General features: G+C 40.1%; 1 protein-coding gene and 1 pseudogene across 1 annotated transcript; both read right to left on the reverse strand.

Annotated features, from left to right (window-relative positions):
• Nucleotides 1-6,975: 6,975 nt before the first annotated feature.
• Nucleotides 6,976-9,968, reverse strand: LOC143845402 (Pentatricopeptide repeat (PPR-like) superfamily protein). Its single transcript, XM_077353724.1, has one exon. It carries the CDS (start codon nt 9,786-9,788, stop codon nt 7,386-7,388), a length of 2,403 nt encoding a protein of 800 aa, XP_077209839.1. The 5' UTR covers nt 9,789-9,968; the 3' UTR covers nt 6,976-7,385.
• Nucleotides 9,969-12,244: 2,276 nt separating this feature from the next.
• On the reverse strand, nt 12,245-13,661 carry LOC143847044 (cytidine deaminase 1 pseudogene; annotated as a pseudogene).
• Nucleotides 13,662-17,110: the final 3,449 nt, after the last annotated feature.

Below are 17,110 nucleotides of genomic sequence, written 5' to 3' on the forward strand. Positions count from 1 at the left end.
GGCCTAAACAAAGCAAGGTCTATAAAATGAATGGTTTTGATCAATCAAAGGTGGGATCACCCTATCATAATCGGTACTAAAGCATTCCTACAACTTAGATAAGGCAACGTAGCCTGATTAGAATTACTTTATGCCAAAAGGGATCCCAAATGTTTGCAACAATAAGATCATATGTGAACTAATCATATTCAGCTTGAAAACCATTTGTATCCTAGGGAAATCAAGATCAGAACAAAAAAATCATAATACGCATAACCACTATAGAAATCATAATGAACAACCAAGAAATGAGGCAAATTAGCCATGTCTTTCTTTATATTCATATTCTTATTGAATATAATTTTTCTATAGTTTTGTTATTCGGAGTGTGAGCTAAGTCAGTTCATGAATATTTAAATGCATGTGCAATACATTGCGATCCATTTGGGGAGGGAGAGTTCCAGAGAACTCCAGCAGGTGAAGACAGAAAATGACGGGAAGAGAGAAGGGTTCGAAGCGATTTGGGGTGAATGTGATCACTGGGTTGGGATCATCCTATGGAAATGGCTTTTGGCACACAACCTATGGTGTAATTCCGTATAGTGAATTATTTTTTAAAAGTATAGTACCCCCTAATGGGCCACAATATAAATTGATTGTTCCCAAAAAAAAAAACATTTCCATATGATGATCCTAGCCGTACAATCTATAGATGAAGGGCATATTTTGGAAACCTCTATAAATCGAAGGGTTGGGATCATCCTGTGGAAATGATGTTTGCCACACAACCTATTTACATTGTGGCTTATCAAATGGACAGTTTGAATCATCCTATGGGTAAGCCGTAAAATACTTGTGAGTGGGCGTACTACAAACATCTAGGTATTGTGGGCCCACCACATCTTTATCTGATCTTTCTCTTGAGTCTTGACATGCAAGAGGCTTAAGTAAGTTAAAAATGGCCATTATCTTTTTATTATTATTATTATAAGTGCCCGGTTGTAAGCCGTGAGCAACAAATGAACGATTAAGATCATAGGTGAAAAATAAAGTTAAAAAATTATTCTTTTTCATAATTTTCCACTTAGTTTTGTCAGATAAAGTTAAAAAAAATAAAAAAAATTGATTGTAACCACAAATTGTATATAAACCATCCACAAAGTGACTGGTCGGGATTAATCTATGGAGGAGAATTATTTTCACGGCAGAGATGAACAAATGAACAACTAAGATAATCGAAATAGTGGGCCCTATATTTAATTTTTTTTAGTAAAGGTGCGTTGTTGTATGCCATGACAAACAAATGAACGCTTAAGATCAACCAAATATTAAGATGAGAGGTGAAAAAAGAAAGTCAAACCGGTGGATGGATGCAGACGAAAAAACATTGAAGTAGGTCACAGCTGGTGTTTTTTTGGAAGTATTTACATGGTAGGAGTGAAATGACGAGATTGGACAATGAAAGTTCGAGGCGGCTGGAAGTCAACAAAAGATGTACAGAACGCAGAAGGAATTAATGCAAATGGGAGGAAGAAATTAACCCATGATTCTCGCTTTATATTCCCCCCCCCCCCCTTCCTCCTCCTCTTGACGGCTGGCTAACTCTCTCTCTCTCTCTCTCTCTCTCTCTCTCTCTCCACACACACAACAGGAACAGTTGGTGGAATGGTGGGCCCATCTTTGAACAACGTAGGCCCCGCCCATACCACACCATAGGATAATCCAAACCGTCCATTTGATGGGCCATAAACGTAAATAGGTTGCGTCCCAAAATATTATTTCCATAGGTTGATCCTAGCCCTCCGATCTAAATAGAAACTACATCTTTTGCAACCCCTATAGACTGTAGGGTTGTGATCATCCTACGGAAATGATTTTTGGGGCACAATCTATTTACATTGTGGCCCATCAAATGGACGGCTCGGATCATCCTATGGTCTGGACGGTACACTTCATTTTCAAAAATATGGATGGGGCCTAAATTGGTACGAACCACACCATAGGATGATCCAAACCATGGACGGCTTGGATCATCCTATGTTGTGGACGGTACGCTTCAATTTGAAAAATATCGGTGGGGCCTACGATTGGGCCTTAATGTTAGTGTACGACCAACTCCATAGGATTATCCAAACCATGGACGGCTTGGATCATCCTTTGTTGTGGACGGGCTTAATGTTACTGTACGACCACAGGATGATCCAAACCATTCGTTTGATGGGCCAACCCTTTTGGGGGCACAACCCATTTACGTTATGGCCCATCAAATGGACGGCTCGGATCATCCTATGGTCTGGACGGTACACTTCATTTCCAAAAATATGGGTGGGGCCTAAATTGGGCCTTAATGTTACTGTACGAACCACACCATTGGATGATCCAAGCCGTCCATGGTTTGGATCATCCTATGGTGTGGACGGTACGCTTCAATTTGAAACAATATCAGTGGGGCCTACGATTGGGCCTTAATGTTACTGTACGACCAACTCCATAGGATTATCCAAACCATGGACGGCTTGGATCGTCCTATGTTGTGGACGGGCCTTAATGTTACTTTACGACCAACTCCATAGAATGGTCCAAACCATTCATTTGATGGGCCACAATGTAAATAGGTTGTGCCCCAAAAATCATTTCCATAGGATGATCTCAACCCTACAATCTATAGAGGTTGCATAAGATGTAGTTTCTATTTAGATCGGAGGGCTAGGATCAGCCTATGGAAATGATATTTTGGGACGCAACCAATTTATGTTTATGGCCTATCAAATGGACGGTTTGGATTATCCTATGGTGTGGTATGGGCGGGGCCTACGCTGTTCAAAGATGGGCCCACCATTCCACCAACGGTTTCTGTTGGGCCCACCAACTGTTCCTGTTGTGTGTGTGTGTGTAGAGAGAGAGAGAGAGAGAGAGAGAGAGAGAGAGAGAGAGACCGGTCAAATGGTGGGAAAGTGACATATACATTAAATCCAAACGTTTGGCGTTAGCCAGCCGTCAAGGGGGGGAATAGCCTACGCGGGGGCGGGGGGGGGGGGGGGGGGATATCAGCGCCCTTTTTCAAATTGACAATTTTTGGAAATTAACTAATTATGGTAGCCTTTAATAATCAATAGAAATGGATTACATATTGAAGAGTTCCTTGAGAAACTCAGGACTGTTGAGGATTGCTGGAGTCTTTAGAGATGAGTTGGTGAACTTAGGGTGTCTGTTGAAATGTGTGTCAATGTGCATCCCTTATTTGTAGTTAACAATGTAATGTAGGTGAAAAAAGCCATAAAATTACAGTTAGTTTGGGTCATTTCAGGATCCGATCTGAAATAAATTTTGGGTTCTTATTGTTTGGATCCGAAATATGTCCATGAATCCTGGTAATATGTCTAGATCATGTTCGTTTAAGTTTGGACTTGGATGGTCCATCTGACCGTCTGGGTCCATTGATACCTCAGGTCTGATTGGGGTAGCTGCGTCCAATGAAGCTGAGATTAAAGCCTGAAGGTGTTGGCATCCCCATTGTTTAGTACCTTCTGCTCCCTCTGTTGAGAAAATTTATATAGGCTGTTCCAATTCCCATAAAAATTCGGAATAATAAGGGGTGAAAGTAACTAAACAATGGGGTGGAAACATCTACCCCTATCCTTTATATCTTGGATAGCTAACAAATATTCTGTATCAAAATTCATGTGCAAAATAATTAAATACATTTTGCATATTTTAACATAAAATGAGAATTACTACCCTCGTTAACTTGGCCGCCTGGTATTCGTGGAGTTATCAGAGAAGATTATGGTGTAATAGAGTTCCTACGAGAATGTCAATGATGCCAGTGAGCAGAAATTAGAGTTCCTACGAGATTTAAATCCATCAACTGTATACCTTTGGGTGGAGGGAGATTCCTCTAATGTTCATTTATTGGGACAATGGCAAAGGTCCAGGTCCTCAAATCATATATCTCGAACTTCATAGGGGTAGCAAATGATTCATCCGTCAGAGGGATTAACATCGGTCCGTGGAGATTGCATAGTGCTTTCTCTTTTTCTTTCATACCTCGAAGAGCCAACGATTCAGCTGATTGCATTGCCAAGTAGGGAGTTTCTAGAGCTACCTTGTATATGGGGCAATCTCTACCCCCTGAAGTGCACTTCTAATCATCCTTTATTTAATAAATTTTATCGCTTTTCAAAAAAAAAAAATCTTGATCTTCATATTCCTCAGAAGCCAATGAGATGGCAGATGAGTTGATCAGGCGTGGACTGAATAGGGCTAGTTTGATTGCATCTTCTTATGTTAGATGTGGCAGCATTTTTTCTTTTCTTTTCTCCTTGCATTTTTTTCCTCTTTGGGGATCATCTCCTCCCTTTGTGCTTGTATTCGCGTCTCTTTGATTAAGAAAGGTATGTACGAAAAAAAGATACCGAGTTTGTTTCCTACTTCTGATTTTGTGACATTACTTTCATCTTTTTTCAGTTCATTGAATATAATCTCGACTACTTTGAAACCGAGTGTGTATGAGAGCAAGAAGCTTTGAACTGAAATTCTGTAATGCACTGGTTCTTTAACTAGTTGTAATTTGTTTGAGTAATTAAGTTCTCACAGTTTAACAAGTGTGGAGGATTGGGTAAATCCAGTTGGTGTTCCAATTTAGTAATTTTTCAGGCATGGCTGGTGCTATGTGTTAAAGGATGCACGCTATTCTGAAACCAAACTGTTGTGAAAAATGGGTGTAATTGAAAGTTAATTTGCAATGTCTTTGGGTTCACACTGTAACTTTGAACTTTTGGTATCAATCGTGCAGAAGGGAGATGGTCTCTTTCTTACAATTTGCTGTTATTCTTCACAGGCTACGTGAGTTTAAAGAACTTCCATGTTCCCATTCTGAACCCAAAGACATTGCAATGAACTATGATATGTTCCTTTTCTGAATGTAATATAGCAAAATGAGATGCCAAGTTTTATCTGATCAACCATGGAAACAATGGCAGACAAAACAAGACCAAGTCAAGAAAGAACAGAATGCCGTGAAAGGTGTTCAAAGAGGATATGGTATACTTGATGCTTTTCCGCAAAATATAAGCTAAACTATTTGAGGTACTGTGAACAGATATAAGGAGATGTGAAGAGGAGAAACATTATTATATTAACCCCCAAACAAAAATGCCTAAACTGCCCCATTAAATTCATGCAAAGATGAAAGACTTAAATACCCCATGAATCTGGATTATCTTACAATATATGCATCAAGCATCGTATCAGAATGCAAGAGCCATTGACATTACTTAAGTATCTGACATGAAACAACTGAAGTATGCCAGTTCTGCAGAATGGATAGAGCAAATCATGCTAAATAAAAGTAGAAACAAAGAAAATGGTACAAGGATACTTTTGATCATAAACTACAATCATAAGTCATTATTTAACAGTTGACACCCGTCGTCCAAATGTTACTTGGGCAAATTAAGATCAATATCAAGAATCATATTTCTGCTTATACAGATCACATAATATCCATACTAGATGCATGCTTATTCAAAATGATAATATTTATCAGAAAAAAAATCAACTTAAGTGGAATAAACTGCAAGGAACCACTCATACCACAACATTTTAACAGTGTCGAAGGATCGGGGCAGGAATATAAAGGTTGCATTGTGGTCTGACTGCCTGCAAACAATTAACGAAACTCTATCTGTAAAGAAATGGAAGATGGATAAAAAAATATAAGGTCAAATACATTACATTACAAATGTAAGAATTAAATCGAGCAAAAAATGTTATTTTTACCGGTCAGAATCTTTCAATGTTAAATATTTTGCAAAAGCAATCCCTTTATTCCAACCACTGAATGAAATGAATGTGTCTTTAACTTGGTTTACAGAGTCAACAAAGAAATTACCTCTACAGAATCCTGGCTTAATTGAGCAGATCTATGTAAAAGGATATTGAAAGGCAATTTAAAACATCTGCATCATCATAGAATCAAGAATCATGCCTCCAGTTGTTTGATGCATGCAGGTGGCATGAGATAAATCACAGCAAGCAACCTTCTGTACATGCAATTTTCCAGATGTCCAAGGAAAAACTGACTTGGACACCCAGCTAAGTAGAATATGGAAACCCAATGTCGAGCCAACAATTTTCTAATTATTGTTTGTACAAACTCCTGATATTCTTTTTCGATGAAACAACATGCTAATACACCGAGCCCAGAGCTCAGTGGTCATGGCTGCCACTAGTGGATCATGAGTTTGCAGCCGTTGGCACGGCCAAATTGCCACTGGACTGCAGGCCTGGTTATTTTTCGAACCTCATCAGGCAGCAGAAGGCTCGGCCCTCAAATGCACCAGAGATACCAAATCGCCATTACACCTGCTTGTGTTATTGATTCAATTCTTCTTAGGTCTAATACTATACATTGGTTTGGACGGTTCCTCATTCAAACCATCTATTCCAGGGAGGAAAAAGGGGAAAAATAGAGAAAATAAAGAAACCGAAAGAGAAAATACTGAAGAGTTTTGTTATGTTGGAGAAATTGTATTTGTAGTAAAAAAATAATTTAAAATTCTTTATTGAAAGGCATACGGCTAGAAAAAAGCATACATTTAAAAAAAAATAATAATAATAAAAATACACCGAGCCTTATTGAGTCTGAAGTTCCATGTTGAATCATTGAGTTTCAAAGGCATGTTAAAAGTCATCATAGCACTAAAATGTGTCCAAGTTGGCTCGACTCACTAGTGAAATGAGTTGACTTGCCAGCAACTCGATAGTTATGAAAAAGTGAAATAAGCCATAAAAAAATATTTGAACCCATGGCCTAATATTTAGACATAAAAGATGTATTCCACTACAACTGCATCATGTAAATTCTACATGTTAAAGCTTGATAAATATAAAGAATCAACAGTATAGAGCTCTCGCTTGTGATTCAATTGTTATCTTTTGCGAGGAGTACGAGAAGTTTATGAAGAGCGCTTAATCAACAAATTGTTCTTCGTCGTTCACTTCTATTCTTGTATCTAGCCAGTCTTCACCTTGGATCGTTGACTTAAGTGCCGCTGCCCATAACAACAATTTATGGGCAAGTCTTCAGTTTTCTCATCATTTGATAAGTCTACTCAAAATTCATCTGTTACTCATGCCAATGGCACATTAGCTCTTGTGATGGATCAAGCAACAATATGTCTACCAAGTTTCTTTCTCTTTTCTTTCTTTCTTGTAGCAAAGTTTTCCTTCAATATGTTATCTATATCGTAAACTAACCAAATCTCTTCAGTGTTGAGTATTTTTTTCTCTTCATCTTGTGTGTTTAAGGATCTAAACACAAAGAGGACAATCGGTGACAGAGTTTCATTTTATTCTATATGTTCGTTTTGCGTCACAGAGTCTCTTAACTAGCATGAAAATGCTCACCAATAGTCTTTGCAAGAACACAAGCCGTCCATGAAATGATGGAAACGATGCCCATCTCTAACAATAACTTGACGGCTTGTCATCTTGGAGAAGAATTTGGTCCAGTTGTGACAATCTCCACAGACTCGAAGGTTCTTCATGACTCTAATAGGCATATTTTGAGGGATATTAGCATGTCCAAATGCAATTGCTAACTTCTCACTATGCCCATACAATATCTGCCTCTTCTCTTCTTCGTCTACATCTTGCAACACGAAGCTCTTGTCAGGAATATAGCCCCTAGCCTCCATTTGCAGACCCAATTCCTCAAGAACACTATAAACTTCCTCCAAACCCGCTTGCAAAGGGCTCCCTGCCAAGAACATATAGATCTTTTGTTTCACCTCAATCCAACTTTGGCCTGGGCTTTTCTTCAAACCTTTCGTCTTTGATAACACTCTCACCCTTGCTGAATCCTCCCATCTCCCACATGCAGCATAAATATTAGAGAGCAACATGTAGCTCCCCGTTGTCTCCGATTCAAGGCTGAAAATTCGTGAGGCGGTTTCTTCTGCCACGGCCGTATTTTTATGGATCCTACATGAGTTCAAAAGAGCTCCCCAAATGTAAGCATTTGGTTTCATCGGCATTTTCTTCACAAACTCGCTAGCCTCTTGGAGTAATCCAGCGCGTCCAAGAAGATCTACCATACAAGCATAATGCTCCATCTGAGGCAAGATCATAAACTCATTAACCATCTGATCAAACAGCCTACAGCCCTCATCAACAAGCCCGGCATGGCTACACGCAGACATAACAGCAATAAAGGTAATTCCATCGGGCTTCAAACCAGTTCTAACCATATCATCAAAAGTGCTAAGAGCATCCCTACCAAATCCATGAACCCCATATCCTGCCATCATTGAGTTCCAAGAAATTAGATCTCTACCCTTCATCCTATCGAATACTAAACGCCCATCTCTGAGACTTCCAGACTTGGCATACATATGAACCAGTCCATTTTCTACCAAAATATTTTTATCCATTAGACTTCTAATCACATAGCCATGGATCTCCTTACCAAAACCCAATGCCACTAACTCTGCACATACCGATAAAACACTAGCAATCGTGACCGAGTTGGGTTCAACCCCAACACACAGCATTCGACGGAAGAGTTCCAACGATTTGTCCCCTCGGCCACTTGAAGCAAACCCATCAATGACTGCACTCCAACTTATCACATTGGGTCTGATTTTCAATTCTTCCCCTTTCTTCTCCAATTGAGAGAAAACCTCAAAAGCCTCATCACATAAACCAGCTGCAGCATAACAAGATATCAACACATTCCAACTCACTAAATTCCACAGTCGCATCTTCGAAAACAACATCTTTGCATCCTCCCAATTACCATGTTTTCCATACATACAAACAAGTGAATTCTTCACAAACACATAATCTTCAAAACCACTCCTAATAGCGTAGCCATGGATAACCTTACCCTTGTCTAACGCATCCAAATCAGCACAAACAGATAAAACCACTGCAATTGCTTCTGCAGTGGCTCCATTCTGTCTCATCCTCATCTCACCAAACAAATCCAAAACCTCATTGTTTAGCCCACATCGCGCATGGGCCGACAAGAGCGACGTCCAAGTCACAAGATTAGGCACCAACCCATCCAATTCCATCCGTCTAAACATGTTAAAAGCACCAACACAGTCATAATTTAGCGAAAAACCAGAGATCATTGTATTCCAAGAAACCACATTTCTTTGAGGCATTCTATCAAACACTTGGAGTGCACATTCCATTCGCCCCAATTTCCCATACAAAACAACCAACTCGTTTGCGACATGAAGATGAGAATGAAAACCCATCATAATAACGTTACCATGAACGATCCTGCACAATTTTTCATCACCAATTGAAGAACAAGCTCTAATCAGAAGAGGGAAAGTAAACCCATCTGCCTCCACGCCGAGTTCTCGCATTTGGAGGTAAAGACTGAGGGCTTCTTTGGTACAGTCATGAGAGAGATTGGCTCTCAAGATGGAATTCCATAACAGTAAGTTGGTGTTTTGGTCAGTGGGGATAGAGCAAAAGACCATTCGAGCGTTGTGGAGGAGCCCAAATTTGCTGTATATGGAGATAAGCTTTGCAGCCAAGAAGTGAGATTGATGGGCTCCGTTGAGGATAATTTGGGCGTGGACTTGTTTGGATTGTGCAAGGGTTGTGCATTGACGGAGGAGAAGATCGAAGGAATCGAGAGCGTTGGTTTGAAAAACCGTGTCCGGGTCGAACCGGTTTTGGAGGTGAGAGTGGGATAGATAAATTGTGGAGAAAAAAGCTGGTGGAGGGAAAAGACGAAGAAGAAGACATGATTGAATGGGATGGAAAGGGCGAATAGCATGAAGCATGAAGAAGGTGCTGCATGGAGTGGAAATGCAGAGAAAGGGTGTGCAAATATCAAATTCTTGTTAAAATTGGCTTCCCGTGCGCTGGGCCTGGGTGATTTATTTCCATGTTTGGATTGCAGGAAAAATATTTCTTGCAGAATTTTTTTTTTTTCTTCTTTGGGAATTTTTTTTTGAACGCCCAGGAATGTTTTGATATTTCCGGGAAGATTCTTGCCAATGGGGGACATCAAAATACGAGAATTGCCAACGGGGGGACACAATTTTGAAAATTTGTTACAGAGGGTTGATAACCCCTTTTGAGAGTTTGATAACCTCATTGAGAGGGTTGATAACCCCTTTTAGAGACTTGATAGCCCCCATTTCGTCCCTCTCTAATAATTTTTCAAAAGTGTGTCCCCTCTTGGCTATTCTCATATTTTGATGTCCCCATAGGCAATTTTTTCTAAGCATAAAAGCTATCACTGTTCCCAAAAAGCTATTACAAGCCATTTAAGTGCTAAAAGAGACAAGAAGCTTCTGCGGAAATATCAAAACACGCTTGTGAGGAAGCAGTGCTGCTATCATTTCCCATGACATATTCACCCTTTTAGTTGTGTGTGTGTTGGAGGGGGGGCTAGTGCTCAAGCAAGAAAAGGGGGCGATTGGTTGTACAAAATCCTGGCATCCGTCGAGATTTTGTTTAGAATTGGGAAATCATTCTTCATTTAGTTGCCAGTATTGCTTTGAACTCCGCGGAGACTCACTAGGCTGTCTCCTTGGTAATTATGACATGAAGGCAGTGCTGATATCATTTCCCATGACAAATTCACCCTTTCATTTGTGGTGGGTTTTTTTTTTTTTTTTTTTTTTTTTGGGGGGGGGGCGGAGGCGGGTGCCTAGGGCTCAGGCAAGAAAAAGGGGGCGATTGGTTGAACAAAATCCCGGCATCCATCGGGATTTTGTTTAGATTGGGGATGTCATTCTTCGTTTAGTTGCCAATATTGCATCGAACTCCCGGAAGAGTCACTAGGCTGTCTCCTTGGTAATTTTGACATGGAGGTGGTAGTCTTGGTCCCTCTTTATTCCTTTCAAATCAAGTACCACAAAAAAAGATGAATTTATTTTTTTTTTGAAAAATCTTAAGGATTTTTTCCTACTTATTCCTCTCTGTGACGCAACCAAGCACTACTTACAACCATGCTATGAGGTACTTCAGGTCAAATCCAATGCTTGTCACCTCCATGTTGACTCCTTATCTTGCTAATCTCAAAGCCTATGAATAAGGAGTCAATATTTAGCTTCAAAACCATTTGGAACGGTTCTTTACTCACAAGTGGAGAAATATGAACTTATTTGGGCCCAGGCTCCTACTCGGTAATTCTTTCTTCCAGGTGCTTAACAAGAAGACCTCTACCCTATGATATTTAGGGCATAACCGAATGGGGTCCAGTCTTGAATCCACTGGGACTGCATTCCCAAATACCCAGGTCCGGTACTATCAAGGTTATCGCGCCCACTAGGAACTTGGAATTTGATTCACTTATTCCCTTCTTTCCACGTTATGTTTTGCTAGCTACTAATCAGATTCACAGCTGGGATTTATAGATCGCCCGATTCTCAACACAAGACCACCATACATGTGTCCCAAGCACCACGGTACACACAACTTCGATGTACTCGCATGCCACCTGGGCAATCCCTATGTTGAAGTATGAAATATTAAATAACGTCTTCTGCAACAGCTTAAGCTTTCGGAGTAATTGGCCATTTCAAGTTTCAACATGGTTAGCAATTGCCTTGGTTTCAAAACTCCTAGATATTAAAAATCTGCATGTAAAGGCCAACCCAAAAGACTGGACAGATGTGCCACATGTAAGCCAACCATAAAAAGAGGAGCCACATGTGAGGGGGAAGTGTTAAAGTACAAAAGATTAAGTAACACGATCTCCAACAGCTTAGGCTTTTGGAGTAATTGGTTGTTTCACATGTTATCAGAGCTATTGCCTCACGGCAGGTCTTGGGATGAAAACCCAACAACCCCTTGATAAAATACACGTGTATAGTCCACCTAGAAAAGGAGGGGCCACATGTGAGTGAGGGGGTGTTTCACCGACTCTGACGGCTTAAGCTTTTGGAGTGAATTGGTCGTTCCACAAGCGCAACACCCAGTTCCTCTTTTATGCGCAACCCAACTCTCCACAAGGCTCACCTGGCATGTCAATATCGGCTCCCTAACTGTCCAATGAACCAATAATTGCCATTGTAATCAAATTATAAAGCAATCATCCACTATGTCCAAACTAAAAAGTGAACAAAAAGGAGGTGACGACATGATCGCTCGTATAGTATAATCTAATAGTCATAGATTAGCCTTTAAACTGTTCAATTCAACTAGAAATTTTATTTTAACCTGTCCCAACTAGCAAAACAAGCACAAACCTCAAAACAAATAAAAACAGAACCTGCTTTGGTGTATGTTGAAATGAAAAGATCGAAGGCCAAATTTTTATTAAAAATCTATCTACTTATTTTCCAATGGTGTCAACCAAACACTCGAAAATAGATTCTACATTAGTCTTTAGACTCCATTTTTCGTATGGCAACGAACCACCTGAAAATCGCAATCGGGGGAAATAGACTGCAACAAAAGGCGGGCGGTGCTCTCCTGGCCCACCACCGCGCCTTCTTTCTCAACCAAAACCGCCCCCACGATCTCATCGTACGATCCACCGCCTGCCACGTAAGCAACCAGCGCTGCCTGCAGTGGGCCCAGGCTCGGGTTATACGCAGCAGATTCCGCATACGACCCGGAAAAAATCGCACCCCTCGAATCTAGTATCGACACCCCCGACGGGCACCCGCTGTATGCCGCGTGGGCCCGGTTCGCTGCCTCGAGGGCAGCCTTTTTTAGCTCTTCGAAAGAGGCCCCACCGAACCCGTTACAGCAATGCTGACACGTGTCGGTTTCGGCGAGATAGAGTCCGTTTCGGTGCGACTCTAGGAGGAGCGGTACGTCCTTGTCGAGTAAATCGTCCGGGCCGAACCGGTGTGGGAGGAAGTGAGAGAGCGGGCGAAAGGCGAGTTCGCCGAGTTGGCTCGTTCGACTCGGTTTTTGGGTTTCTTCTTCGTTGGATGTGATGAGGATCTTGATTTCGGATGCCCCGCGGGTCTCTTGAAGGAATTGACGACAATGGCCACAGGGAGCAGATGAGACCGCGATGTATTTTATTCCGGTGGAGTCGTTTAGGGCTGCGTTGGTTATAAGGAATTGTTCTGCATGGACTGAGTAATTGAGGGGGAGACCCGGGAACTCGAGGTTTACCCCGAAGAAGATCCGACCATCGGATCCTAATCCAACGGCCCCCACTTGGTAGTTGGAGATTGGAGGCCTCGCTAACCTTTTCGCCGATTTCACGAGTGATGGAAGGAGTTCAACCACCGAGACGCCCGATTCCCTCGCCAGAGCCTCCACCTCGTCCGATTCCATCACGAATCGACTCGCCATCGACTCGCCTTTCTGTGTAAAGGGTTGGGTTTTCTCCTTCTCTCTTTTTCTGGTCTTTTTATAAATGCTTTGAAGACTTTGCCTTCCTTGCAATCCGGAATGGTAATATTTATAGGGTAATGGTATTCGCGTTACCCCGTTTTGATAGTAAGACGAACACTCCTTGTCTTTTCTTTCTGAATTGGCTGCTGTAGTGCTCTGAGCCTTTTGGGAATGTAACACAGCCTTTGACAGGTGGTTGAGTTATAAAAGACAAGGTGAGTTCCTCTTATTATGAAAGCATGGTATTGTGAATATCAATAGCCTATTTATATTTATTTTCAAATGCCAGAAAAAAAGGATTGCAATGATTTTGAGTTGCTATTTTCGTATTGAATCTTGAAAATTGATTTAGAGACCAAGATCTAAATCACTTCTTTATTCCTTGATTGGATTCTTTTCTTCTTCTTCTTCTTCTTCTTCTTCTAGATAAGTAGATAACAAGTCATTTTGGAGTAAATTTGTACATAGTGTCTAACTAAGGAAATGGCAGAAAAAAAAAACTTTAGGTTTGGTTGGATTTGAAGGAAAAAATATCATGACAAGAATCCCATGGTCTATTACTAGTAGGGTTGCAATTTTCCTAAAGAATAAGGGATTTTTTTTTTAATTTTAGAAAAAATATGTTCCAGAAAAAAGAGTTAGCCAAAGTCTACTAAACTCATTTTCCATTAAAAATTCAAAATAAAATTTTCCAACTTCCAATTAGAAGCTGTTTGGATGTTGGGAAAAAAATTTCTTGGAAAACGACAACTTTTGGCTAACTCATTTTCCATAAAAAAAATATTTAAAATCGAGAAACTTATCGTTTCCTAGGAAAATTTCAACCCCGCTCGGCTATGAAATTCTTTTTTTTTCCATGGTTTTAATTTCCCTGGCACACAGAGTTGAATCCCCCAGGACATCTTCCACTTGGTGAAGGAATATGTACATATGTATATGCCTTGCTTTACCTTTGTGCATGATGGGTAAGTATTCACATTGCATATAGTGACATGGGATTTGCACTTTGCTTGAAGTGATTGGGTTCCTCTATACCACTTTAGGGTTGCTTATGTCTTGGACTCATTCCATTTTTGGGTGATGGAGTTGTGGGCAATTCACAATGGTCTCATTTGATGACCGTATGGCTTAAACAAATTTGTATGGTTATTAGTATTATTTTCTTTCTTGCATTTTCTATGGGTATGCTTTCTCATTGTTGGTAGTAAAATTTTATTTGCTTGATAAGGGCACCCCTAATTCTTTACAAGAAGTCCCTCTTTACTATTTTTATTGTCTCATCTCATTTTTCATGCATTTAATAGCGACGTTTTAAAGATCGTGACAAAGAGAAGTGGGGGTTCTTATAAATAACAAAGAGGTGTTTAGAGAACAACAGGGGCTCAAATAAACTCCCAACATTTTAGTGTGTGCATGTGCGCGCGGGCGCGTGTATGGCAAATGATATAGGCACCACAATGTTCTGTGAATAGGCCCGAACTCACCTCAAGTTGTTGCAGTCCCCATAAAGCTGTTACCAGCCTTTGACATATATGGTTAAAGCATATGACACCATTGACACCGTCCACTATTTTCACTCATTTGTTTTGTCTTTTTCGTGGAAGTTCAAACAAAATGGGGGTGGAAATCCATCATTTGTAGGAAAAGACAAACAAGAGAGGGCAAAAATGTTGGAAAGGTGTGTGTATTATATGGGTAAATGATGTGCTCATTTTTGTACATTGCCACCTAAGAAAAACAAAGGAGGGATCCCAACAAGTAGTTGTTGGTGTCGTGATATGGAACTCCACAAAAATTATGGGCCCCACCACCAAGGTTAGGTAGCTCCACTGGCTTAGCTTCCTCACTTTTTTTAGGCAATTATTTCCCATATTTCCATTCCTATGAAGTCACCAAACACTACTAGTACCAGGAATTCAAATCATTCTCAAACCCATATTGGCATTGGTGTGTAATAAATGCGTGATAAGTGGCAATTGTATTCGGCATGGCAAGGAATTGTATCCTTACACCTTCCAATCTGAAGAAAGGCATCTCCCTCCTCCCCATTTGTTTTCAACTATGAAAAAAGGGTCCTAACTGTGTGTGTGTGTGAGAGAGAGAGAGAGATTCTTAAAAATAAAACGATTAAGGCCTTAATTTTGAGTCCAAAAATCATTTTTGGACACAAAATCAATTCTCAAAATCCAAAGCAAACAGGGCTTTTAGTTTTAGTTTGAGTCCATGATCAATTTTGGACACACAATCAAATTTAAAATTCCAAAGCGAACATGGCTTACGTATTGAATAATTGACAAGTGACCCCTTACCATACTTGAATCAAACCTCATTTCCAAATGGAAATGATATATTCACCTTCTTTTCTTAGCTGGTGTTTTGTGTGGTTAGAATTGTCCAGTGAGGTGGATTTTGTTACATGGCCCATCTATAGCAAGGCCCAAAAGGGGAAGTGATAAATACACTCTTTTTTCTTCCTCGACCCACCCACTATAGTATATTTATGACCAAGGTTTAAAAGTTCGGTTTTGCTCGGCATGGAAACGGAAGCATTAATTTTGGTTTCGGTGAAAATTTTGATAGAAATCTCGTAAAATCACTTAACGTATGGGAACATAAGCAAACAATGAAACTTCGCGAAATGCTAGAATAAGCACAAATACATACTTATGAATCATCTATAATAGCTTAATCACATCGAACATTTAGTGACTTGCGTTGTCACACATGTCTAAAACAATAAAATCAATAAAAAAGTACAATCTAATGAATTATAAGAAAGTATAATTAATAATCTCCCCTCAAAGGACTCCAGCTCTGCGTCAATACTGTTGTGGTCCACCCCATGATGTAGGCCCCACCCACTCACGCTCTCTAAATTTAAGAAAGGGTCGGTGAAATGGGTTTAACGTGTGAAAAGAAAAAAAGAAGAATAAGAAACGAGAGAGGAGAGAGGAGAAGAGAAAAATAGAGAAGAGAAAAAGGTTTTTTTCTCTTGGCATCTAGGGTTTTGCCTTGGGGTAATCCTAAAGAGGGTTTCGAAATCTTAATCTCCATTAAAGCTTGAAGTCTTTGCAAAGGGGCAAGAAGGCGGAAGAAGAAGGAGCCAAAACCTAGCGTCTTGGAGTGGTTCTTGGAGAAGAAGAAGAAGATATTTCACGCTTGGTTCTTTGAGGTGTGAAAACGTTCTCTTGCAAGGAGTTTGTGAGGTAACCTATAACCCTCCAAGATTTGACTGTTAATCTTCTATTCTTGTGTATTCCTCAAATTTTTGGAAAAACTTGAGAAGAAAGACTTTGTATTTCTCTTTTCCTTAGTGGATTTCTTTCGGTGTTTGTCCCACGGTTTATCCGTGTTTCCCCAACATATCACTTGTTGGGACCCGGGTAAAACTCGCCGTCCAAAGCTAGCTGTTAAGGGGAGGGAACCCATTCCCTTATAAGCCCATCCACATCGTTAGGCTTTTCTGATGTGGGACTATTTTGCTTTCACGTGAAACCCCCCAACAAATACCACATAGACTTACGAGGTATTATTGGTCATATGTCGATCTGACATCCCATGCATTACATACAACAACTTTATTTTGTAGTTCAATAAAGTTGCCTACCAAATATCATTCTCTACATCTATGAAATGAAATGTGAATCATCTTTCCATTTTTTGTCGTTCCGGCCATTTCGGTCAAATTTCAAGAATTTCAGTTGAAAATAACGACGTGAAAGAAATTTAGTGAGATTTCATTTCAGTAAGGATAGAAATTAAAATATTTAGATCATTTTCCTAAAAAGTTGGGTAA

Source organism: Tasmannia lanceolata, unplaced genomic scaffold (assembly GCF_043159265.1).
Source record: "Tasmannia lanceolata isolate RefF3 unplaced genomic scaffold, GAP_Taslan_0.1 ptg000015l, whole genome shotgun sequence".
NCBI lineage: Eukaryota > Viridiplantae > Streptophyta > Magnoliopsida > Canellales > Winteraceae > Tasmannia > Tasmannia lanceolata.

Excerpts from the sequence above, each read along its gene's own strand:
- LOC143845402 (XM_077353724.1), bottom strand. The coding sequence starts at position 9,788 with ATGCTTCATGCTATTCGCCCTTTCCATCCCATTCAATCATGTCTTCTT.